This window comes from Hippopotamus amphibius, chromosome 2 (assembly GCF_030028045.1).
Source record: "Hippopotamus amphibius kiboko isolate mHipAmp2 chromosome 2, mHipAmp2.hap2, whole genome shotgun sequence".
Lineage (NCBI taxonomy): Eukaryota > Metazoa > Chordata > Mammalia > Artiodactyla > Hippopotamidae > Hippopotamus > Hippopotamus amphibius.
Genome location: NC_080187.1, coordinates 213,456,048 through 213,482,220, shown reverse-complemented (window position 1 = coordinate 213,482,220; position 26,173 = coordinate 213,456,048). Strand labels below are relative to the sequence as shown.

At 39.0% G+C, this 26,173-nt stretch overlaps 1 protein-coding gene across 4 annotated transcripts in view; it reads right to left on the bottom strand.

Annotated features, from left to right (window-relative positions):
* NEO1 (neogenin 1) overlaps positions 1-25,387 on the bottom strand; it is a 232,891-nt gene extending 207,504 nt beyond the window's left edge. Inside the window, exon 1 of one of the 4 annotated variants that reach the window (XM_057723249.1) lies at positions 25,075-25,387. In XM_057723249.1, the coding sequence (XP_057579232.1) occupies positions 25,075-25,204 (130 nt within the window). In that variant the 5' untranslated portion in view covers positions 25,205-25,387. The remainder of the gene's footprint in view (positions 1-25,074) is intronic. The other 3 variants (XM_057723252.1, XM_057723253.1, XM_057723250.1) reach the window with 3 other exon arrangements.
* Positions 25,388-26,173: the final 786 nt, after the last annotated feature.

Sequence of the window (26,173 nt, the reverse complement as noted above, 5' to 3'; positions counted from 1 at the left end):
GAACATTTTACTGTGTACTGGACTTATTAAGCAGGAAGGTAGGAAGCACTGCCATTATCTAAATTACACAGAACCCTCTGTGGAATGAGAGGAGGGGAGTGAGGCCAGCCCAATCACCTATACTGCTGCTCTTCAATCATCCTTGAAGACATCATCACGAAAAACTGCAAGAAATTTCAACTGACAAAACCTATAGAACACAGCCACTATTTTTAATACAGCAACACAACTGAAAACAGTATATCACAGAAATCATTCTAAGATATCAATATCATTCTCCCTCTTCTAACTTATTTGAGCAGAGAATACTTTTTTTTCCTACAATAAAACTAATAACCTCTTTCTGTTAAGCTCTTTACTGAAATATAATTGCTTTACACTCTTGTACCAGTTTTTGAGGTACATGAAAGTGAGTCAGCTGGATTTATACATATATCCCCATATCCCCTCCCTCCCACCCTCCCTATCCTGGCCCTCGAAGTCATCACCCATCATCCAGTTGATCTCCCTTTATTATACAGCAATTTCCCACTAGCTATCTATTTACATTTGGTAGTGTATATATGTCTATGCTACTCTCTCACTTAGTCCCAGCTTTCCCTTCGCCCAGCCCCCAACCCCATGTCCTCAAGTCCATTCTCTACATCTGCATCTTTATTCTTGCCCTGTCACTGGGTTCACCAGTACCACTTTTTTAGATTCCGTATAGATGAGTTAGCATACGGTATTTGTAAAACTAGTAACTTCTTGACCTGAGGAACAATGGTCCAAGAAACAACAATTTTTGGTAAATAGCCTAGATTGAACCTATTCCTCCAATTCACAGCATACCCCACTGTCAGATCAAGCACCGATCCCTACCTTGTGCCACTTCACCTTAACACTCCAAACTTCAAAGTAAATTACTTTCTGCGCCCACATCACAAACGCTTTCTTACTCACAGATGTTTGCTCATTATATTTCCTGCCTCCCTTCCCATCTCCACATCCTCTACTCAGCCAGGGCCAGCAGCCTGTGTTCTGATGCAGGGACCATGTACCCAGCCCTTCACCATCCAGCTCAAATTCGACCACCCCTATAAAGTTTACCCTGGGTTACTATGTCTGGAAGTAACTTCTCCATTTTTAGAACTCCCAAAGCACTCTGCACCCCTTTTACAGCACCCATCTCTTTCTATACAGCATTACGATTACTCTTCTGCATGATACGCCCTTTATTAGACTGATAACTCTTATTTCTCCCATCTCCCAATACCTAGCACAGTGCCTTACACGTTAGCTACTCAATAAATGCTTGTTGAATGAATACATAAGTCTGAGAGTCTATTTCCCACTGGAGAATCATAATTAGTTTTTACTAAACAGAGTTAGACTAGACTTCTCCCTCAGAAAACATAAACTATTTGAAGTTGCCAAGAGCTACATCTTAAATCAGAGAAAGTCACTGAGCTATAGAGCAGAACTTCATTCACACAAGCTTCCTTGTACTTACCTGTTTACGTGTTCTTCTTGGTGAAACAGGCCTTTATACTGCCAAAACTGAGGAGGGTGGAGAACATAACTAGTTTAATTTCTGTTTAAAAAAATGCAGCCAATTAAAATGTAGTTATGACAGCCTGAAAATGTGCCTCAAAAATTGCTATGTTATTATAAGATATCACCTATCCTACAGAATTTTCCTCTTAATCATAGATGTTTTGGAACTTTTTCTGATAACTCAGGTCTTTCCCAAATATTGCCTCACCTCCTCTTCAGGGGAAGAGGGAACTAGGACCTCAGAAAACATAGTCACCTTATAAACCAAAACATGATCCCTCTAAATCCTAGGAGATAAACAGCAATGACTTAGGAAGAGAAGAAGAAAGGAAGAGTTAAGGAGATGAACAAAGTAGTGGCAAAATAAAAGTGGGAAAAGTCAGGCTTGCTTCTCAAGAAAAAATCGGTTATCAAAAGGAAGAAAGGGCTTCAGGATTTGAAGAGGTTGGGGGTGGGGAGAAATGCTGAGGTCAGGAAGAATCAGAAACACAAAATCGGACAGAATGAAGTTACTTGCCCTTTGCACTGTACAAGATCTCAGGTCTTCCCCAACTGCCATGGCCCTCAGAGGCCCCCTTACGTTTACTGTCAGTACCTTCTATTCACCCATCCACCAATACTCACTGAAAATCAACTACGCACCTGGCACTGTTCTAGACACTGGCAAGATAGCAATGAGCATTCACCTGGCACAAAGAACAAGACATATGCTACCATTATTTAACTTTTTCAGGTCCTTTAACCCTCAATTAAACTATAAACCTTTTGAAGGCAATATATCTCAACTAGATTACAAACACCTTGAGACTAAGGTAAATATTACATACTAAATGTCATTATCTTCATAGCTTCTTGTATCTAGACATATCACAGGATCTATTCATGTGACCCATTCACCTAAGTTATTACTGATAAAAAGGAAAATATTCATCATGACTGTCTGCAGGTGAAAGGAGACCAGAACTGCACCTAAGTTCCTTGTTCTCTGTACTTCCGATAAGTTCACTGGAATCAACATTTCACCACTTCCCCCCCAGATTTCTACCCTCTCTTTCCACACTCAACTATTCCCCAAATAGTGAAAATATGAAAAATTCATTTTATATGTGAACTTTACTAAATTTAGTAAGAAAGGAAAGTCAGAGAGAAAATAAGCTACAACTTACAACTTACAGTTACAGCTCAAGTAATTGTTGAGCTAATCAAGTGGACCAGAGAGAAAGGAAAGGGTGAAGCAGATGATCCTGAAGGTCCCCTTCCAGTGGAAAAGAATTCAGGAGTTCTCACGCATGCACACACACACAGACAAAATAATTTTACAATAGGCCAACACTATTCAACTGAATTGAATGTGCTGAATTCCTCCTCTTGTGACAAGGCATCATATGACACAAAAGAATCCATCAATCAGCCTGATCTCCACATGGACAGTTTACACTGAGCAACACCCTTCCATCGTTTCCATCAAGTAGACAATAATCACCAATATGTACTTCCAGACATAGTTCTCCCAACTTGAATCTTTTCCCACTTCTAGAAAAACAAGTGAAAACACATGTCTTCCCAATGATGGATCATTAGCATTTTTTTCATTTTATAAAGTTGGCATATATAAAGGTGCACCACTTACACATACCGCTTTGAGACATACTGATTCTTACATTGTCTCGTGTTACATTAGAAAAGTCTCTTAGGGGCAAAAGTTATGTCGTCTGCAACTCTGTACCTGCCGTATCACAGTTAATCAGAAAATACAGGCACCAGAAACAAAATGAAACAAAAAAACACCACCACCAAACCCTACCCACCCCCACCCAACACATACACACACACACACAAGCGCGCACGCACACACACACACAGCTAGATAAATGGCCAACTTTCTATTTAACTTGGGATTCCTGGAAGGGTACGATCGCATATTATATTCACTTACCTCTTTCTATGGTCTACAATATAATTAGGTATGTCAGAGGAACATAAATAGCTGCCACTGAATCTAAGCCTCATGTTTTTCAACTATAAAAGCATAACAATAAATTAAATAACTCCTCCTATACTCTGATTTTGAAATAGTCTTTCATTCAAAAATAAAATATTTCTGGAGACATTATATATGCCAGATACTGTATCAGGCCCTGAGGATACAGAGATAAACGTTAAGGCCACTACCTAGAGGGACGTGGTCTAGTGATCATAATTTGAATTCTTCCATCTGGCCTCTGCACCCTGCCTGACCTTGGTCGCACTCTGCCCAGGTCACCAGATGACAGCATTTCATAAGTTTGCAAAGCCATCCTTGTAAGCAGTGAGGAGGAGGATTAGGCTGGGGATGCCTAGGGCTATGGGTAAGACTGAGAGAAAGGAGACAGCTACACTGGGGAGGAGTGTGAAGACAGATACAGAGAAAAGGGCTACTCCCCACCCATAAAGAGCCATATGCCTATATGGAAACATAAGGAAATATAATTCTGTCTGCCTGGAACTGTTCATTATCTCTGTCATCTAAACAACTTGAGGATTTCCCTTACACACTGAAAACCCATGTTATTACACTTAATACTGTAGTCATTTCTGACACCTTCCAATGGACCACACAAAAAAGACAAAAGAAAAACAAACTAAGCAAGAGAGCTTCATTTTAGTCATTAATTTATCTACTTTCTATGCTTTTCTTCTTATGTTACCCATGAGCTTAGAGTAACAAAATGGCCAAAATGAGGGACAGGTTAGAAGGGGAGAAACAAGGAGACTACCTAATCTTGAGACAAATAAAGTACATAATTAGCCTCTGAATAAGGGGCAATTGGTTATAAAAGTCCCCACTTTTAAGACAGCACAGGTTTTTAGACATGGATATCCGAAGTGAATTGCCCTGAGGTGAAATTCCCATTGCATTTACAATGTATCTTAACCATGCCTGAGCTGTTACCTTTATCTGTTTAGACATGGATTGAGTCCTCAAATGAGCAAAATCTGCTGTGTAAATCAGCTACTTAATTAAAGAGAAAAGCTTAGTAGGCTGCAGGGAGAGATTTGTTGAAATGGTGAATTAAACACTTATAGGAAGAGGCTTCTTTCACTTATTAATTCTATCATTAATCTATAAAATTTAAGTCAGTCAAGAGTAGTTGCTGTTTATGCATTTTTCATTTAAAGATCCTAGGTTAGGGTAAATATTTACTGAGACCAACTGTCTCCAAGGTGTTCAGCTCATGGGCTCCTAGCATGAGGGGGAAAAAGGCATAGAAAACAATGCTATCCCCGCAGAATTTAAATTCATGGTAAATCTAGAATGGTATATTCTCATATTAGTACTTTTTAAAGGATTGATAATCCTAACTCTCTGGTCCACTCACTCCCCAAGTCTCCTGAAAACTGTTTCTTGCTATCCAAACCTCTACAGGCACAGCAGAAGACATCACTTCCTTATTAAGAATATTCACCTATTTTATGCTCCTTCTGTCCAGTTAAAGAGCAGCCTTATCTCTCCTTCTCTGATCTACTGTAAATCTTTCTACTTGTGTTCAGAATCAACCTCATATTCTCCCAACCTTCCCAGGAAATTGATATTATTGACTATTTTGTTTTCCTTGTATATTCAAACTACCCCTCTCACACAGTCTTCCACTGCCTTTTAAATATGCTCAAGAGTCTTACCCATTAAACACACACACACACACACCATTCTTATTAGACCTCAACCACTACATTCAGTCATTCTCATTCACAACTAAATTTCTGTAACTTTTCACAGTCTTCATTTTTCCTCCCTTCCCACTTGTCCCTCAACTTGCTTCCAAATTCCACTTGAAGCTCTTAGTAAGGTCATGGGTGACTCATGGGTAGCTAAATGCAAAAGACATTCTTCACTTCTCACCATACTTAATCTGCCAGTAAGTCTGATACTCCTTTCTTGACTTCTATGATACAACCCTCTCCTGGTTTTCCTCTTACTTCTCCACTCATTTCTCTGTCTTGTAACAGCCCATCTACTCTACTCAACCATACTCTAAGCAGATGACTCACAAACCTACAGCCCACATCTTTCACTACACTCCACACTGTAATAAACTGCCCCCTGGATACGGCCTATCAAAATTCATTAGGTCCAAAATTAAGCTCATGCTCTTCTTGTCCCCCATAAACTTATTTCTTTCTCCTCAAAAGATAACATCATCCGCCCAATCCTAAAGAACCTCAGGAATCATCTTGGACACGTTTCTCACTGCAAAATCCAATCTACCACCAAATTCTATTTTATCTAACTTCATCACCAAATATTTTATCACCTAAATGTCTTCGCACTCCATAAACTTTTCCCCATCTCCAAGTAATTACTCTAATCCAAGTAATCATTGTAGACTGCCCAGACTACTGCACAGCCTGTGAGGCAACACCAGCACTACCACCACACATGTATACACACTGTGGGTTTTTTCCTTGCCTGTATTACAATGGTTATTTAAATGCCTCTTACTGGAATTTCAAATTCTTTAAAGTTAGGCAATGCACAAATGACTTGTATATATGTGTATGTATGTATATGTGTGTGTGTGTGTGTTTAGTCGTTCCTTATCTCATTCCCACTAAAGTGAACTTTACCAAAAGAGGGTTTAAGTTTGAATCATCCTCAACACCCCAACACAGAGTTTAGCATACAGCATGTACTCAATAAAGGTTTACTGAATGAATGAGTCTGAAATTCACTGTTTTGGAGAAAGAATTTTTTGAAGTTCATATACATAAGACTTTCAAGTTTAACTTTTCATTTATGTTCCTTCTTCCAAAAGCTGAAGCAGGTAATAAAACAAAACTAAGACTTTTAAAAATGTATTATAACGTTGAATCTTCCAGATATTACATTAATACAGTCCAAATCCTAATAAATTTCATATTTGAAAAATCATTTAAAGCCATTAGATATGATTATTCCCATGGAAAAACCAAAATAAAAGACTTTCAGAGAAGTGGCAATTCTTTTCAATATTACAAATGTTCATAGCTATTAAAAGACATTTCTCAAATATAAGTGAATAGCAACGACCCTATCATATGAATTATATTTTCCTTAGAGAGGACGTTCATTCTAAAACACTATTTCTTTTAAATTCAGAAGCAATATTCTGGGTTTTTTTTTTTCAGTCAACATTTAGAAAATATTTCTCCAGCTTTGTGAATAAAACACCTCGCAGATGCTTCTTAGAAGGGAGCCTCCCAGGCCTCTGGAGCACATACACAGATTTACCTCAGTAGGTGTATAAAGATGCTCTGAAAAATAGTGACTGTACTTCAAGAATCACACATGCTGCCACTGGCTAAAGCAACCAGCCCTTAGGGAAGATCAATTAATCTTAAAAGATACTATAAACCACTGATGTGGGGCAGGGGAGGGACTTTATTTCTGTTTTCTTCTACCTCTTCTATAATTCATTTTCATGGTGAAATTACCTTGTATAATGGTACAAGACAAATGTTGATTAAATATTTCTTCAACTGAACTGAGCTGAACTGCATTCACGTAAGTCATATTTACAGCTTGTAGAATTATACTTGTTTAATGTAATTAAAGGTATGAATACGTCACAATATCTCACAAAACACACCACTACTTCCAGATGTTCTAACACCTGAACAAGTGTGAAAGCCATCACATTAAAAACTGAAAAACTGGCAGCAAGTGCACTTTGTCATATCAAGTTTATAACATTACATAAATAAAGTAATGTATTTAACCTAAGATGAACAGCATATGAGGAAAATCAACTTATAACAAAATGTCAGGAAGATTCAATTTAAACAGCTTTTCCTAAATTGTACTATTCTTGTTGGACATAAAGTGAAGACAGCCAACTTTCCTTACAGTGTATTTTATGTCTATAACAGAAATAACCTTGTTCTTTTCCAATCCACCCTTTGGCCTCAGTTACCTGCTTTCCTAATTCTTTCTGCAATACTTAATCATTCACACCACTTCCAAAGAATGATTTTCAGACTGGCAAACTCCAGGTTTAAGACTGAAGCAGATTCCTAATTCTTCTTCCCGTAAGTAAGTAAAAGGTTGCATAATGAATATATAATACTTTTACTTTTCTGTTTCATGTCCTACCTACTTTATTGAACTCTGAATGCCTTATTTAAAAAAAAGTCATGCCATCCTACTTTCCATATATATGTAACATATGAATAAATGCAATAATAATTATAACATAAATCCTTATTATGTGATATGATCACCTGTCAGAGAATAAACTGAAATTTATTACAGATGGAAAAAAATGAATAACGCATTCAAAATTATAAATAAGATTTTAACTGGAATATTTTCTACATACATTAAGATTATCAACAATTTGTACCAATTTATATTTAAAAATGGGTTTAAAAAAATCAAAATTTTAACAACAGTGCTGCTTTCATTCTCACAAAGAAAAGTCTCCTGGCCTCAGAGAAATGTATCTCTGCCTCAAGAATACGTACATAAGATTGAGAGACTTGCTCAAGTCTGTAATCCCAAAACCTGGCCCTGAAAACAGACTCAACATTCACAAAAATGTCTGTGGAACAAAAATACCCCATTCTGTAAGCGTTCCTGTCAGGCAAGAGTTAATGAGCCTATTAGAGTTCTTCAGAAATTGCATTACTATAACCCATATGTACATAAAAGTAAAAAGACAATAATAAAACTATTCTTTTTTTAGTTGGGTCAGACATGAAACTAAACCAACTGAAAAAGAGAAAACATACACAGTGTAGATTATCAGTTCAAGATGGCAAAACTGAGCTCATAAATGTAATCAGCGCCTACCCAACACTCCACACCCAATATACACTGACATAATCCAAGGAAAAGATTTAAAAAGAAAAAACAAAACAAAAAACCCGGGAAAAATCTGTAGCCCACTGTAAGTCACAGAAGAGTGCCAACCATATGCGGGCCTAAGGTGCCTCCAAGAAAAAAGCCTGGCAAAGCATCTGGCAAAGCATTCACATTGCAGATCATGTGTTAAGTACAGTTTTGAGACAAGGGGCAGAAAGAGAAGAGGCTGCTACTGCTAGTTCCACAACCAACTGCCAGCATTTAAATTGTGAATTTTTTAATTCCAGCCCTGAAAACAAACACTGTTGTAGTAAACCTCCCTATTTCATAGCAGTCTGACTATACCTTGCCCCTACTCTCTACAAACCACCAAACCAATGATTTAGCAACATAAAATTACGGCAAGTCTAAAATTTTCTCATCTTTCATTTAGACCTGAAACATTAGAACATGAACCGACATAAGTTTAGAAGAGTCCATCTCAACCATCAATACTGAACACACAGAGACAAACCAATCCCATCATTACAATTATCCACCAACAAACCCAGGAGCTAAAGGAGTGATTGTTCTATCAACCAAAGCAAAAATTTTCCCCTGGAAAATTTACTGAGAGAAAACTTTAAAGTACTAGAATTCCCAACTACAGAAATCTTAACTGTAGATATCCTGAAAAAAAACTTGAGAATACCATGAACATGAAAAGAGAATAACCTGAAATCAAGACAGACTGCTTTCGGCCACAAAACAACTGAAAAATTTTTCAAAGAAATACAACAGGGGCAATAAATGCAGACTGCACATGACAAAACACCAGACAAGCATGAAAACTTCTCACAGAACACAACTGAAAGATGAAAGGGGCATTGCAAGAGTTCAGCTTCCAGGAATGACATAGTAAGTAGGTGGTTTCAACCAACCTTTCCACTGAGAAGAGATAAGAAACGAGACAAAATACAAAAGATCTGTGTGGGGGCAATGGAAGTCACAAGGAATTAAGGGACCAAAATCCAGAAAATGAGAAAATCAAAATAAATAAATCTGGTACTTGGAGCTGTTTTTTTCACCTTAGAAGTATGTGTGGCTTCTAAAGGCCACTCCTGCTGAAGAGACTGAGAAGATGAGCATAGCTTTTGACAGACATAAGCCTTGAGGGGACAAAAATTGGAGTGAGGGCCTGCCCAGGAGGGTCAAAGCCTGAAACTGTGGGTTAGGACCTCAGAGGGCAACATACAAGAGATAAAGGTAAACCCAAAATATTTCAGTTCATAAAGTCTGAAACCCAATTTTAAATCATCTCAATCCATGAATGACAAAGTGATTTGAGATTATTAGTGACTTCATATAACCACATACCAGAAGAGAAACAGAGGTAAATCCTTTCTGGGAGAAGATAGTAGCATTCAGATTATGTCTGTAATTTTTTCACACACAATCCCTGGCACTCAATCACAAATAAACAAGCACATAAAAACATAAGACACAGTGTAAAGCAATTATATTCCAATAAACAGCTAAAAAACATAAAAAAATAAGACAACCCCCAAACCAGGGGAAATAACAAATACAAAAGCAAATCCTCATGGGAACACATGTGACAGGATGAGTTAAAGGAATAAAGATATAGCATGGAGAATTTCAGCAGAGACCTAGAAACTGTAAATGAAAACAAAACAGACATTCTACATCTCAAAAATAAATGAAATTAAGAGATCAACAAATGGAGTGCTGCCTCTGGTTAGAATGTAGAAAGTCGTAAGAGACTCTTGCTCTTACCCCAACAACCCAAAGAAGGCAGATTAGTGACAAAAACCATAGTTTTTCTGAACCGATCAGAATGATGAGGATTCAAAGCAGCCTAAGCCTAAACTCCAATGGGGAAGAAGAAATATTTGAAGAGATAATGGCTAAGAACTGTCCAAAAATGATGAAAGTAATCATTCCACAGATACAAGAAAGTCAACAAGAATGATAAATACAAAGAAAATCACAATAAGGCTCATCATAGTCTAATTTCTGAAAATCATAGAAAGAGAGTAAATCTTAAAAGTGGCCAAAGGAGGAAAAAAGGAGGGAAGCACCCTAGAAGAGAGGAGAAAATAACACTTAGGGCTGATTCTCATCAGAAATGGAGTTCAGTGGACAGTGGAATGACATTCTTAAAGGGCTAAAAGAAAAAAACTGTCACCTAGAATTCTATATCCAGCATACCCCTCCAAAAAAATCAAAATTGGAGATGAAATAAAGATGTTTTCAGACAGACAAAAGCTGAGTGAATTCATCTCCAGCAGACCTAACTAAATACTGAAGGATATTCTCCAGGCAGAAGGAAATGATCCCAGACAGAAGCTCAGAGATGCAGAAAGAAATGGAGAGCAACTGATAAACAAAAGCAATGTGGGTAAATCTAAATCAATAGTGGCTTATAAAATAATAATGTCTTGTGGATATCAAATATAAACAGGACTAAGATACGTAACAATAATAACAAAAAAGTAGAAGAAAAGGACAAATAGAATTAAGGTGTTCTAAAGGCCTTGCATTACCCAATAAATGGTAAAAGTAGTAAGTCAAAGATACATTTAACACATTTTTGACCAGAGATATATTACAGCCACAGGTGTCAGTTTCTGCAAAAATCCCCAGGTCAATCATGTGCTAAGAACTACTAAATAAATTAGAAAAAGAAAATATAACTGGTAAACTAAAAGAGAGGACAAAACAGCATAACTGAAAATAACCAAAGGCAGCAAGAAAAAAGAGAAAGGGGACCAAGAAGAGGCAAAACAAAGAGAAGTAAATAATAAAATGGAAGATTTAAAGCCAAATAGATCAGCCATTACATTAAATGTAAATAGACTAAAAGCTCTAGAAAAAAAGGCAAAAATTGTCAGTCTAAATAAAAAAAGAAAACCTAACAATATGCTACATATACAACATAAACATCAGACTACAAAAATGGCTGAAAATAAAGGGTGAAAACTCTTAAACACTAACCAAAAGACAGCTGATATAGCTATATTAATATCAGAAAAAGTAGACTTTAATCACCAGAAAGATAACAATCCTAAATCTGTATGCATCTAATAACACAGTCTCAAAACATATAAAGCAAAAATTGACACACCAAAAAAGGGGGAAATAAAGTGTCATAGAGAAAAGAGACAGAGCAAACATACTTATCTGGAATTCCAGAAAGAGATAATAGAGTATAGGCAGTAAAGTAATAGAAGAAACTTTCCTACCCTAAAATAGATTCGTGTATTCAGTACAACAACAAAAACAAAACTCACTAGTAAGAGAAATCACATCATACACACATTTTAAGTTAAATGAATTCAATCATACGTGAGAGGATATGAAATAATTTAAATAGAACAAGCCATTCTACCTGCCATTCAGTACAAGCATGCAATATAAGATGTGAACTTGTTCTAGTTGAGCTCAGCTCTGGTGTGCCTCTCTTAGCATGAGCATCTCATCACACTTCAATTCTAGAGTTTAAAAAAAAGGTTTTGAACAATATGAATGCAAGTCTTTCTCTTCATTTAGTAGTCAACAAAAGAAATAATTTGTTCCAACACTAAGAAGAAAAGCTATCTAAGCCCAACTTATTGAGAGATGAAATATCAGCCTCCAATATAGGGTCTTCCTAAGGTATGTTAAATGGGAAAATGATAATATGCTGTTTTCACATTACTGGCTGAATTTAAACCTAATGTCTAACCAAAAATGCAACTCCACTGTACCATTTAAAAAAAAAAAAAAATCAATGAATAAACTTCCATCTCATCATATCCTGGTGAAATTCCTAAATCTCAAAAAAAATTCTACAAATACATAGATTTAAAAAAAAAAAAAGATGAGGGTATGAGGGTACGTAGCAGACATTAATATTATGTACAACATTAAATTTTGGGGGGGCAGGGAGGGCTGTTCAGTGAGTTCTAAAAGAAAAAGGAATTTTATATCAAGGTCAAATTATTATGCATATTCAGAGGCAAATTTTAAAACAATTCTGAACAAAGTGGAGCTACATACCAAGTTAGTACCATAATATTAGCTGATATTTCTTACTCACAAATTTTAGTGACTGATAAATAAGGCTGATTCTGAAACTGCAAAATCTCCACCTAAATACATATACTCTGAAGAAGGAAGTGCACACTTCCACAAAATCTTTTTAAAATAAGGATTCCTTCATAAAGGCAAAAATTAGTTCCTCAGTACTTCCCAATACACATCATCCTGAAGCTTATTTCTGTGGCTTTGAATAAAATCCAGAGAAATCAATGTTTCATAAAACATACCCACAACGCCTAACAGGAAATAAATGAATTTTAGGAAGCAAATATGTAATAAGATTAATTTTCAGGCATTAAGAATTGTAACAAGCACTACCTCCAACTTCCTTTCTAGCACCACAATCTTTAAAAGATTATCTGGCCTATTATTTCATCATCTAATAATTACACCTCCGTTTCATAACAAATGATAAACTACAGAATAACAAAAGTGAGCCTTTTCAAGAAATAGTTTACTGATCAAGAACATTTTTGTTACCTTTGGCTTTATTCTGTCTCAGCTCATACTGGTCTTCATTTAACTCTCCTTGTCAGAAAATCCTGCCCATCTAAAAAGCCTATTCATGCTTTAAAACCAGCTCGAGTCTAACCTCCTCAAAGAAACTTATTAACCAAATACTCCAAACAAAACAAATTCTTATTCTTGCCCACACAACCTCACTCACTTAACAATGAGTCATCAGATAATATAAACCAAATTATAAGAGTTCTATCTAATTTCTATGTATTTTTAGTCTCTCCATCCAGTTTATAAAAATAAAAAAATTACATTTAATGAGTGATGAACATAAACCAGCCTCTGTTCTAAGCATGGATACATATTAACTCATTCATTGTTTACCTCAGTTCAGAGTGATAAGTTATTACATATATTATTTACAGTAAAGAATTTGGGGGACTTCCCTGGTGGTCCACACTCCCAATGCATGGGGCCTGGGTTCCATCCCTGGTTAGGGAATAGGATGCCAGATGCAACAACTAGGAGTTTGCATGCCACAACTAAAAGATCCCGCATAAAGATTCAGTGTGGCCAAATAAATATTTTAAAACAAATAAATAAATATTTTAAAACAAATAAATAAACTTCTTACAAGTCTTTAAAAAAAAAAAGAACTGTTCAGAATTGTCTTTTAAAGCTTCCCTTCTCCCTGCCTAGCACTCTAACCCAGGGCCACACCATGCATGTAGAGGTTTAAGGGAAAAGAACAAACATTACTTTAGCACTATTCCATTTATTCACAGAGATATTTCTGAATAAGATATCCAGGGGTGAAATGAACTTTTATCATTTTACATAGCCCCAATTCTAGGTACTTATCTTGTTCTGCAGACAGAGTGATATTTCCTTCCTTTGGACACCCAACGATGGGTGTATGTTCAAGTTTTTGCCCTAGATTTTCTTCTTCCTTCCTCAGTGAAATGATCTAGTCTCATAGCTTGAACTATCACCTCTATCAGATAATTCCTGAACCTACATTTCTAGCCAAAAGTCTAGACAGATCTCTCATCTGAGCCCCAACTCTTATAGTACCTTTACAGAGACGATCTGCTGGCATCTCAGGCTCAGGGTATCCAAAAATGGAAATCATATCCTGTCCCTTAAACGTGTCTTTGCTGCTGCATCCTTAATCCATTTTCCGCTTCCAACCACCTCAGCATCTTGAGTCAAACTGACATTCAAGTATTTGATTAATGAAACTTACTCTAAACTAAAAGTGCTCACCTTGTCTTAAAAGAGGTAACAGCATATGTTTCAATTCCCATTTTTCACTCAAATCAATGAGTAAAATATTTAACTTTTTCTCCTTCAAAACAGAACAGTTTGAAAGTTTATGAATTCATATCAAGCAAACATGAGCAGTGGTTAGCAGAAGTCAGGTAAGCAGACTGACTGCACTTCTCATTATGTGAAAAACCACAAGCAGCCATGGGAGTTTTCACAGTTATAAGCTTTAAATTGTCCCTATTCTTAATTATATTGTTTAGTTTATATTTATAAATGAACCATTTATAAATATAAATTCAAGAAAGGATAAAGGAATATAAACAAAAGGCAAACAGACAATTCTCAAAAATAATATAAACCATTAATAAAAATCTGAAAGATGCTCAACTCCATTAATAATTTTAAAATATAAAACTTAACAGTGGGGAAAGTGGGGGGAGGGGGAGGTTGGGGGGAATGAATTGGGAGATTGGGGTTGCCATATATACATTACTAATAAAAAAAATACCAAATTGTACACTTTAACATATGCAATTTGCTGTATGTCAATTGTATCTCAATAAAAGTTCTTAAAGTAAAAAAATAAAAACTTAAAGAGATGTTTTTCATCTATCAGATTGGCAAAGACTATGAGGTCTGAAAATAACTAGTATGTTGGCAAGGGTGTGGGGAAACAGGCACTCTCATTTGCTGCTGGTAGAGAAAAATCGGCTTTTTGGAGAACAACTTGGAAATAACTAGCAAAGAATCTAACACACATGCTCTTTTACCCTACAATTCCACACTCACAAATTTATTCTACAGTATATTTGAACATGTGCACAAAGACATTTTGTAAAAGTGGGTTCACTGCATATGTTTGCAATATAAAATTTGGGAGCATCAAAAGGAATTGGTTAAATAAATTATGATACATTTATAAAATACCATGTGGCTATCAAAACAGCTATGATAAATTTATATGTACTCACATGGGAAGAAGTCCTAAAACAAGTTGGAAAACAGTATGCACAGCACAACCCCACTTGTTAGTTTTGTTATACATGTATATATTATATATTTTAAATATCTGTTTATATAAAACAGAAAGTCCAAGCTATTAAAAGTGATTATCACTGGGGAGAGGGCTGGAATGTATGATCTCACATTTTATTTTACGTACTGTTTGAAAATTTTAAAATATTTTTTATTTTTTTAAATCAAACCAACAATTAATTTTACCCCCAAATTTAAAATTCACATACATATTTTAGCCATCAGGGTTAAAAATGCTGCTAACAGAGAAATTCCACGGCTTAGCGGAGTAGGGACTAGCAGAGAAGAAACCTGCCCTGTCACCTCACCTCTCTTCCTATTCACATTTCCTTTTCTCCCACCTCAAGTGTCAACTTGGACTAATTTGAGATGAGATGGGACTCCAGAGATTTCTAAGATATTTCTTCCCAGACAGCAACTGTATCTATAGGAGGAGGGGCAAAAGAAATGGCCAGGTGCAGGAAATACCCATTAGCAATGATGGAAAGGAAAAGAAACTTTCTTCAACCTAGCTGAGACAACCATTTGTGTTTAAGAGAAGATCTTTGTGTTCTTATGTTTACTTTAAATCTTCTTCCTTACAAAGGTGACTAATTGCTGTTGTTAGGGGGCATCTCCAAGACAGTCTTTCTACCACTTCTGATCAACTATGGACTTAGAACTACATATGAATTAAAGATATACAGGCTCTAAACAAAGACTTTTGGGACTCTGAGAAACTTGTGTACTTTGATGTACAGACTGTGAAAATTATTAATCTTATTACCTAGTCTTCAGTTATGTTCTGGAAGTGAGGGTGCATGATGATTGAGTTCTATGTATGTGGAGTGCTATTAATAAAGGGGTTATCGCCATAAGAAGTGTACACACAATCTCCTGGATATACAACACTGTGTAAATTTAAAACAAATAATAATCCCACTTCAAACCAAAAGCTTTCAACTATTAACCAAAAAGACCCTCAAGTTTTAGTTTTTACATTAAAAGTCATGCTATGATAAATAAAATATAATTTTTTATTCTATTCCCTGTATTTGTATATGATAATGCTACCATCTTAACTAGACCTTACATATAAAGATATGCCTTGGCAATGTTTTTTTTTACTTACTTATTTTGCACGTGAAAAACAAATATTCTGTATTCAGTTTCCATGCGGTATCATTTTAAAAATTCAGTCTGCTCAGGACTCCTCAATAAGTTTTACTGGCTATTACTGACCAGTAATAAATCCTGAAAATCTGTACGATCAATCTCCGGATTTCCCGAAGACACGGAAGTGGCTCCATTATTAGCATTCTCATATATTCAAACATTCCAGTAATTATTTCACTTAAAGGAAATGAAAAATAACTCCGAGAGTTCTAGTCTACTGACTTGGTAAAAACCAAGTTGGGACTACTCTAAAGACCAAAATTATGAGAAAAGCAGTACTATTACTTGATTAACAGTAACATAATGTTTCCAGAATTTGTTTCTTCACCTACACCAGTAATTACTACAGCACTAATTACTACAGTAATTCTATCCTATTAGACCAAGGATAGAAAACATGTCCAATCCATCCTAGCATCTCCACTGTGCATGGCTTTGTGCATGATTATACCTCAAAGATAATGTTTGCAATTAGTCAAAACTACCTAAATTTTTAGTTTTGGCTATACAAGAACTGTCCAACTGACTATGAAATTAAATTTAAAAATTCCTGCCATAAACCAAGTTTAAAGGAGGTTATTTCTTAATGCCAACTGCAGCAACATGGATGGACCTAGAGATTATCATACTAAGTGAAGTAAATCAGAAAGACAAACACCATATAATATCACTTATATGTGGAATCTAAAATATGACACAGATGAACCTATTTATGAAACAAACAGACTCACAAACATAGAAAACAAACTATGGTTACTAAAGGGGGAAAGGGAAGGGGTGGGATAAATCAGGAGTTTGGGATTAGCAGATACAAACTACTATACATAAAATAGACAAACAACAAGGTGCTACTGTATAGCACAGGAAACTATATTCAATATCCTATAATGAACCATAATGGAAAAGAATATATATGTATAACTGAATCACTTTCCTGTACACCAAAAATTAACACATTGTAAATCAACTATACTTCAATAAAAAATTTTAAAAAGGAAGTTATTTCTCATGGTTCTTTTTAATAAGAAAAGCGAAGGCACAATCTGAATTTCAGAGTGCCCAACTGCTAACTCCTTAACAAGAAGATTTCAAGTACTGATTTTAGTAAAAATACGACATATAAAACCACTACCTCTCTCTCTCTCTTTACATAAGGAAGTCAGAGGGGGAATCAAAATTTCAGCTAGATCAGTAACCTCATCAGTTTACTTTACACCCCTCATAAGCCTAAGAGTAAGTATGTAATATTTCAAGTAATATTGCAACTCAAAATATCTCACAATTGCTTAATACTGAAGCTTGGGACTTCCTAGGTGGCGAAGTGGTTAAGAATCCGCCTGCCAATGCAGGGGACACGGGTTCAAGCCCTGCTCCAGGAAGATCCTACATGCCACAGAGCAACTAAGCCTGTGCGCCACAACTACTGAGCCTGCGCTCTAGAGCCCGTGAGCCACAACTATTGAGCCCATGTGCCGCAACTACTGAAGCCCATGCACCTAGAGCCAGTGCTCCACAACAAGAGAAGTCACCACAATGAGGAGCCTGCGCACCACAATGAAGAGTAGCCCCCCGCCCCCGCTCACCACAACTAGAAAAAGCCCGTGTGCAGCATCGAAGACCCAATGCAGCCAATAAATAAATTAAATTTATAAAAAAAAAATACTGAAGCTTTATTTCTTGAAATCAGCCCTAAAGCTATTTTTACACATATAAAATAAAACCATACATGATCATTTACTGGCAACTTAAAAGATTTTCCCAATCATATCACACTAGGAAAAAAAAAAGATGTATAGTAACTTGGGCTTTACAGAATGACGAAAGGTAATTCTTGAATCAAAGAACAGAAATGATCAGTGTTCAAACACAAGAACTAAAGTCACTTAGCTGAGATAAATCTACCACTCAATTTTATAGACTTCAGAGTTATAGAAACTTGGCTAGGGACCTTTGAGATTACCTATTACTTAAGTAATTAACTCCTTCAGTTTACAGATGCAACAGAGAAGCTTATGGGACCTGCATTTTAAAATAATGGTCTTGGGCTTCCTAGGTGGGACAGTGGTTAAGAATTCGCCTGCCAATGCAGGGGACACGGGTTCAATCCCTGCTCCAGGAAGATCCCACATGCCACAGAGCAACTAAGCCCATGTGCCACAACTACTGAGTTCATGTGCTGCAACTACTGAAGCCCACGCACCTAGAGCCCGAACTCTGCAACAAGAGAAGCCACGGATGGCAATGAGGAGCCTGCGCACCACAACGAAGAGCAGCCCCCGCTCACCACAACTAGGGAAAGCCCATGTGCAGCAATGAAGACCCAACACAGCCAATAAATAAATAAATAAATTTATAAAAATAATAATAATAATAACGGCTTTAAGTTCACAATTAAAGGTGAAAATATCTTGAAGAAATTGTAAAAGTTCTGGTCAATGGTATTATCCTTAATGATGTCATTATTCTTCTAAAACAATGGGAACCCTGACTCCCACATACACACATAAATTATCTTTTCACCAATAATCCCATATGAGGGAATCCAAAATATAGAGGGAAAGACTATATGTGAGAAGATGTTCATTACGGCATTCGTTATTAGAGCAAAACATTGAAAACAACATCAACATCCATACGAGAATAATCATTAGCAGCAATATGCAGTATAATAGAGAGCATAGGCTCTGGACCTGTAAAGGACTGGATTTGAATGCCAATTTTTCCACATGAGAGCTGGGAGGCCTATGACAAGTCACTTACTATTTGAGACTCAGTTACCTCAACTACAGAATGGGGAGATATTACCATCTTCCTCACAGGGTTGTATAAAGGATTAAATGCAGGTAATAGAGCGTGCTACAATGCCTATGGCTCAGTGAGTATTCAATAAATACTATTTTTATTGGCCACTATTAATATATTCAGTAACTGGAATAGTATACAGACATTTTAATGATTATAGGAAAACCTGTATATAGTGGCATGGAAAGATCTCCAACGCACTGTTAAGTGAAAAACAAGTTGAAAAACAGTTAGTGTGATCCTGCTTATGTGTAAAAGATAAAACTATACACACATATGTAAATACAGAAGGAAAAGAATTAAAAGTGGTTATTTACGGGTTAAAAAATAAATTTGTTGGTGCAAGTTTTACTTTTTGTACTTTTTTTTTACTTCAAACATGTATTTTAAGTATTTCTTTTTTTTTTTTTTTTTTTTGGCACACGGGCTTAGTTGCTCTGTGGCATGTGGGATCTTCCTGGAGCTGGGATCGAACCCGTGACCTCTGCATTGGCAGGTGGATTCTTAACCACTGCGCCACCTAGGAAGCCCTATTTTAAGTATTTTTAAAAATTTTTTAAATTGATGATTTAAAGACTATAGTGCAGTAACAAAGAAAAATGGCATAACGTACATATGAGGTTATACACACACCATGATTACAACATAAAAATGATGTGCCATATAGACAGTGATGGGAAAGAAACATACCAAAATTATACCAGTGGGTCTAAATGAAATTTGTGTCTCTATTTCCAAAATTGTTTAGTCAAAAAACTCCTCTGACTCTAAATGAATCCAAAATTGGGATTATATTTTAATATCACCTTTCACTGGCATGTGTCCCATAACAAAGTCAATTTTTAAAAATCATAAGCACAAGACTTTTGCTCACCTCACTTTTCCTCACCTCTGGTCAATAAGATCTTACCTATAGTCATTTCCACTGACTGTTCTCTTATTGCTGCTGCAATTTTACCTAGAAGCCAGAACACCTACCAATGGCATGGTAAATACCTCCCAATCACACAAAAGTCAGTAATAAAATGGAGGGTTTGGCAAGAAAGACTATTAAATAGATAAACAAAGCTTCCACATAATGAGATTAATGTTACCCCTATATTTTATATTAACACAGAGAAAACTCATAAAGAAGAAACCAACAATGATCAATTGCTAGAGAAAAAAAAACACTATGCTTTCAAAAAATTTAATAGAATTATATTTTTAAGTTCAAAAGAAAAACATTAAAACTGTTCTACACAGACACTGTACTTCACAGTTTATAAGCAATTTTACATTTCATTCTTCTGACAACTCAGGTAAGCAAGGTATTATTCTTGCCTGCCCACAGCCCCCAGCAGATATATGGGAATGTGTGCAACCATGAGTCATATCCAAATCCTCTGTCTCCATATTCTGAGTCTTTTTTTCACCATTCTACATATTGATTTTCATATGTTTTACTAAACATATGAAAACACATTTCTTATCTCCTTTGAGCATTCATCCTGGAAATCTATGAACTCTTTTATACTTCATCCTGTTAGGCAGGCAAAGCAGGGCATCAGTCTCTGCATACAGACCAATTAGTATGATCATTGATCCTTCCAAAGACGACAAAACTAATAAAATATTTAAATCGCAGCATATCCAGAAGAAGATGACCAAACTGACAAAAGGTCAAAAACTAAGTAATATGAAGAGTGGCTGAAGGAATTAGGATGACTAATTCAGAAGAAGGAGAAAGCAACACACACACACACAACTTTATCATCAGACGTGAAGGACCATCATATTTGTGGAATCAGATTTGTGCTGTAAGACCCCGGGAGTTAGAAACAAAAGAAATTCAATATTCATTCAATAAACAATTAATGGTGATCAACTCTGTGCCAGATGCTTGTGCTACACCAGGTAAGAAAAGTCCAAAACCTCAAGAGGTTCAGACTAGTAGAGGAGACAAGAAGTAAGTAACACATGATGAAAAGGACTCAGAAAGCTATGGGAACACAGAGAATGATGACTCTCTCTTTGGGGGAGGGGGCTAGTAGAGAAAAATTCACTGAACAGATGAGTAGGAGTTTCCGAAAGAGAGGGTGGGAAGTGGCATTAACAGGAAGAAAGAAGAGCATGTGCAAAGGCCTGGAGACCTGAAGCTCTGCAGTTAACCTGGAGTGGTGGAGCACTAGGTCCACATTAGAAGTGCCAAGAGATGAGGCTTTAAACTGGGAGTGTGGGAGGCCTATGGTAAAGAACACAGAAGGCCCCTCAATCTCCATGCCAAGAAGTTTAGACTCTAACACTCAAGCTATGGAACACTAACTAAGAGACTGTAAGTAGCAGAGTGGCATGCTCAGAAAAATATATAAGAAAGCTCACTCCCGCAGGAGGACGGACTTCTAGAGGCTAACAGTGGAGATAAGGAGGTTAATTACAGAGCCACTACTGTTACTCTAGGTGGGGTCATGATGATTCACGAAATACCTAGGAGGTAAGAAATCCAGGAGAACTAATGGCTATGGGAAAGAGGGAAGGAGTAGAGTCCAGGATGACTTCTAGATCTCAGCTTGGTTGAGTGGTGAACAGTGATGTCCAAGGCGGGTAACAAAGGAAGACAAGTCCGTGCAATCTTTCAAACGATGTGAGAGCCCTGGACCAGAAACTGGTTTGTTACTGCCTGGAGAGAGGGGATGAGGGAAGGGGAGCAAAGATGGGTTTACCTTTGGTCTTGTGTAATGTAAGGTACCTCTTCAGTGAAGCCACAGAGTGACAGGTGAAGCAGAGTGGACTAGGAGAGTTATAAGCTTACAGTAAAAATTGAAGACAAGTAAAGTGTACAGAATGAGATCAGCCTTAGAGACCAATATTTAATGAGAAGATGAAAGAAAAACCTGAAAACAAATGAAGAATTGGTCAGAGAAGTACGAGATGAATCAGGAGATAGGGTGATGCCAAAAAAAGGCAAGAGAAGAGAAAAAAAATCAAGGGTGGGGAGGGTGAAAATTAAAGTTAAATGTATTGCATAACACAAAGTTTACTACAGAAGTTATTCAAAACAGGAATAGACTACCTTGGGAGGTAAAGATTCACATCATCAAGTTAATGATTCAGGCAGACAGAGTCATCTATGCAGGATGCTGATAAGAGGATTCTCACCTTAAATGAGAAGTATAGCTACATGACCTTTATAGTACACCTCTGAAGTCTAGGTCAAGGCTAGCCTCAGCATCACTATGACATTTTATCAAATATTCATTTGCAATCTGATCAGAGAATTGGCTATTTGATTATTCCAATAAAAGTTTTAAAAAACAATTTCTACATATTTCATGTAACTCAGAAGCAATCAATACTAGATTAAAACTTTTCACTAATTCTGCTCTTGGGATACAAAAAATTGCTGTTTAAAGCGTAGAAAGAGCTGGTCCACTCTACTTCAAATTCAAACTGATTTCAAATAAGCTCTCACATTATCTTCCTAACTCTCCATTCTGGCATCCCAATCCCTCCTGAGCACCATTCCTTAGCCCCTTCACTCTGATTAGAGAAGATTTTCATTGCACAAGCGGCTCTGTCATGTCATCTTTCCCTAGGTCCCTGCATCTTTTCAGTAATCTGCCCCTCCTTCCTTCCTAAAGCCAGACTGTGTGCCTAATCATCTGCAACCCTCTGCCACTGCTGACCATTTTCTATCTCCAGTCCTTCCCTCTTTCCTCCACCTCCTCATGTCTACCTTATGTTGGAAAAACACTGCATTTATCCTGTTGTCCCACACCCTATTGCTCTCCTTTTACTACTAAATATCTCCATACCCTACCACATATTCACTGTAATCCCCTACAAAAAGGTGTCTCAGTCCACCCTTCTACAGAAATAAAAAATTGAAACCACTGACAAATGACATCTGATTTACCAAAACAGCTTGTTCCAATTGCTGCTTACTCCCTTCTCAATCCCCTTGATGTCTCTGAAGCTTGCAAAATAACCGGCCAACCCTTCCTTGCTGCAGTTATTCTTTTCCCTTCTGCAATGAGGCAGAATGGTTTGTGGAAAGCACTCTGCAGAGAATCAGATGATCGGTGCTCTAGACCCAACTATACCACTAATTCGCTGTGAGTCTCCTCACCATTGCTTCTAGTCAGATCTCACTTCTGAGACAGCCTGACATCCAGTCTAGGTTAGGTCCCTGCAGTATACGCTTTCCCAAAATCTACTCTTCTCCTCAGTAGTGCATATCACAACTTAATTACTATATAATTCGTAGTTAAATGGCTATCTTTCCTACCCACGTGCCAGACTGCAAACTCCATGAAGGGCAAAGTGTACATTTCAGCCATGCTTGGCACCTCTCATCAGCACAAAATAAAAGCCCATCAACTGAATTAATGTTGAGATAGATGTTATGACTTTCTAAGAGACTTATTATTTTTATTAATTTAAAATTACTAGCACTTTACTTACAAAATTACTGACAAAACTTTAAACAGAAACGCCACCAATTACCTAACACACACATAATATGAACTAATATGAAAAAATTTTACATGTAAAATTAAATAAGAGTCTTCCAAGATAGTTACATGTTTCTTGCCTATCCACAAGAATAGAAAGGGTTGGATCAGTTACCTACGTTTCAGGACCAACGTGTGTATGCTAGGCTGAATGTGCAAGTGTTAAGTCTGATAGTAAAACACTATTGTTTATGTAGCTGTTTTGATAATACCCATTGGTCCTCCAGGTTTAAAGCTTTTAACAGTGGCAAAAGCCATGTGCTACATACACTCTGGAAGAAAATCAAAAGAAAGCTTTTATCAGCCAAGTTACATTGCAGTGTGATTTTAAATATAAACCAGGGGAAAACAAGCAATGGTTGAGTGAACAGAAACTGCCACTGTGCCTGATAAGATGACTTTCAAATACAAAAATTTCAGCTCACATGCAAGTAGGTGAAAGTTGTCAAGTTTTATGACACATCGCCTTGGTCAAACAATTTAAACAGATTACATGCTAATTTGTCCTTCACCTGCTGAGTGTGTCCCGCTCCTCAATTACACTGTAAGTTCCTTAGGGGCAGGTTTGGCGTTTTGTTAATTGGTCCCCTTAAATAAATAGGAATGCAGGTGATTTCAATAATCTATGATATAAAAAACCTGAAAACGGCTTTTGTGGCTAAATATACTTAAATATTGCCACTTGAAAACAACGTACAAGTACTTAAAATCCGATGCTCAGACAATTCGCTAGGTTTAGAGAGGTTATCCCCAGGAAAGAAGAGGCATTTTCATAACGGAAACACTAACAGATATAATCACTTGGAGCTGTTCTCCAAGGCGCCCTCATCGTTAAAGTCAACACCACTGGTTATGAGGGGACAATCGTGTCCCTCGGTCACCCTCTCGGGGCTACAAATCCCACACGAGGACTCCCTCGAGATCAACCAGCGCTTCCCTGGGACTTCAGTTGGGAAATCCCTGGCCAGGGAATGCGGAGTTCAAGCCTCCCTCCCCCTTCCTTTCCTGAAAATTAATGAATTGGCCGTACGATTGTTTATCTAATGAGGTGTGTAGTGGCCTCTACTGGTGCTTGTGTGAGCACAAGAATGTCCCACTCTTACAAGTGGGATGAGCCTGGGGGAGGGGAGGGAGGCGAGGGGTGAACCTGCCTCCCGGTACAAAGCGCAGAACTGGACCCCCGAGCCCCCTGCGCGCCCCCACGGCCGCCCCTCCCCCGGCGGCGCCCCCGCCTGCCCACTTCACTCTCCACCCCGCGCGACCCCCTCTCTCCTCGGCAACCCGAGACGAGGCAGAGAAGTTCCTGCACGCTTCCTCCCGGATCCTAAACAAAAACACCGCAGCCACTGCCGCCAGCGCCGGTGCCGCGCCCCCGCCCCCACCCCGCGCCTCCCGGGCCCGCACCCCGCGGCCGCCGCTTACCTGGGGACTGCGGCGGGGAGCCGCTCCTGGCGGCCGCGGCGCCCGACGCTCGGCGCCCGAGCAGCAGCAGGCAGCAGAGCCAGAAGGAGGAGGTGCTGAGGAGTCGCCGGGCTCCCCGCTCCGCCGCCATCTCTTCCCCGCGAGCGGCGGCGGCGGCAGCGCGGCGGAGCCCTCGCCTCCTTCCCTCCCGCGCGCCTCAGCCGGTCCCTCGCTGCAGGCTAGGCTCCCGCGGCCGCCGCCGCCGCTGCTCCAGCCCGGCCCGGCCCGGCCCGCGCGGCCCCTCTCGCGGGAGGGGAGACTCGGGGGCGCCTCCCTCCTGCAGCGGGGCGGAGAGGGGAGGAGAGCAGAGAGGGGGGAGTCAGTACATTCCGGGGCGGGGGGGGCGGGGGGGGTCCGTCTCCAGGTTCCAGGCGCCGCCACCCGCCGCCGACTCCGGCTCCACACACCAGCGCGAGGGGGGCGGAGACCACGGGCGGCAGGGGTGGGGGGCGGGGGGCGGGGGGGCGGGGACCCGGGGCGCGCACCCCCGCGCACGCGCAGGCGCGCGCCTCCCTCGCCAGCAGCCCCCTCGGCTCCGCGCGCGGCCTGCCCCCGCTCCAATCCCGGCTGCCGCCTCTCGGGCCGCGGCGGCGGCGGGCCCGCTCCCCTCCCCCCTCTCCCCGGAGCCGCGGTCGGGCGCGCGCTGCTGTTGGCGTCAGGGAAACCCCGGAGGAGCGGATCCTCCTGCTGCTCCTCCTGGCCTCCTCGCGCCGGGGGAGAAATCCTCCCCGCCTCACCTCCCAGACGCCTCTGGCTGCGGGGACTCGAGGGCGAGAGGCGCTCCGAGCCCGGGCTTGTCCGGGAGGCCGGAGCGGGCGCGCACCTCTCTCAGCCTGGGCCCAGGGCCTCTATATAGGGCCTCAGAGGAAGCCGAATGGCCTCCGGGAGGAAACCTGGGTGCGCAGAGGGTCGGCGCGGGGATTTATGTGCCAGCCAAAAACAATAGCGATCCCGCCCGGCTCTTGCTGGGACCTGGCGCGGCTCCCATGGGAGGGGGCCCACCGCGCCGCCGCTGACCTCCGGCTTCCCGGCCGGGCCGCCCTCGCCGCGAGCTTCCCCG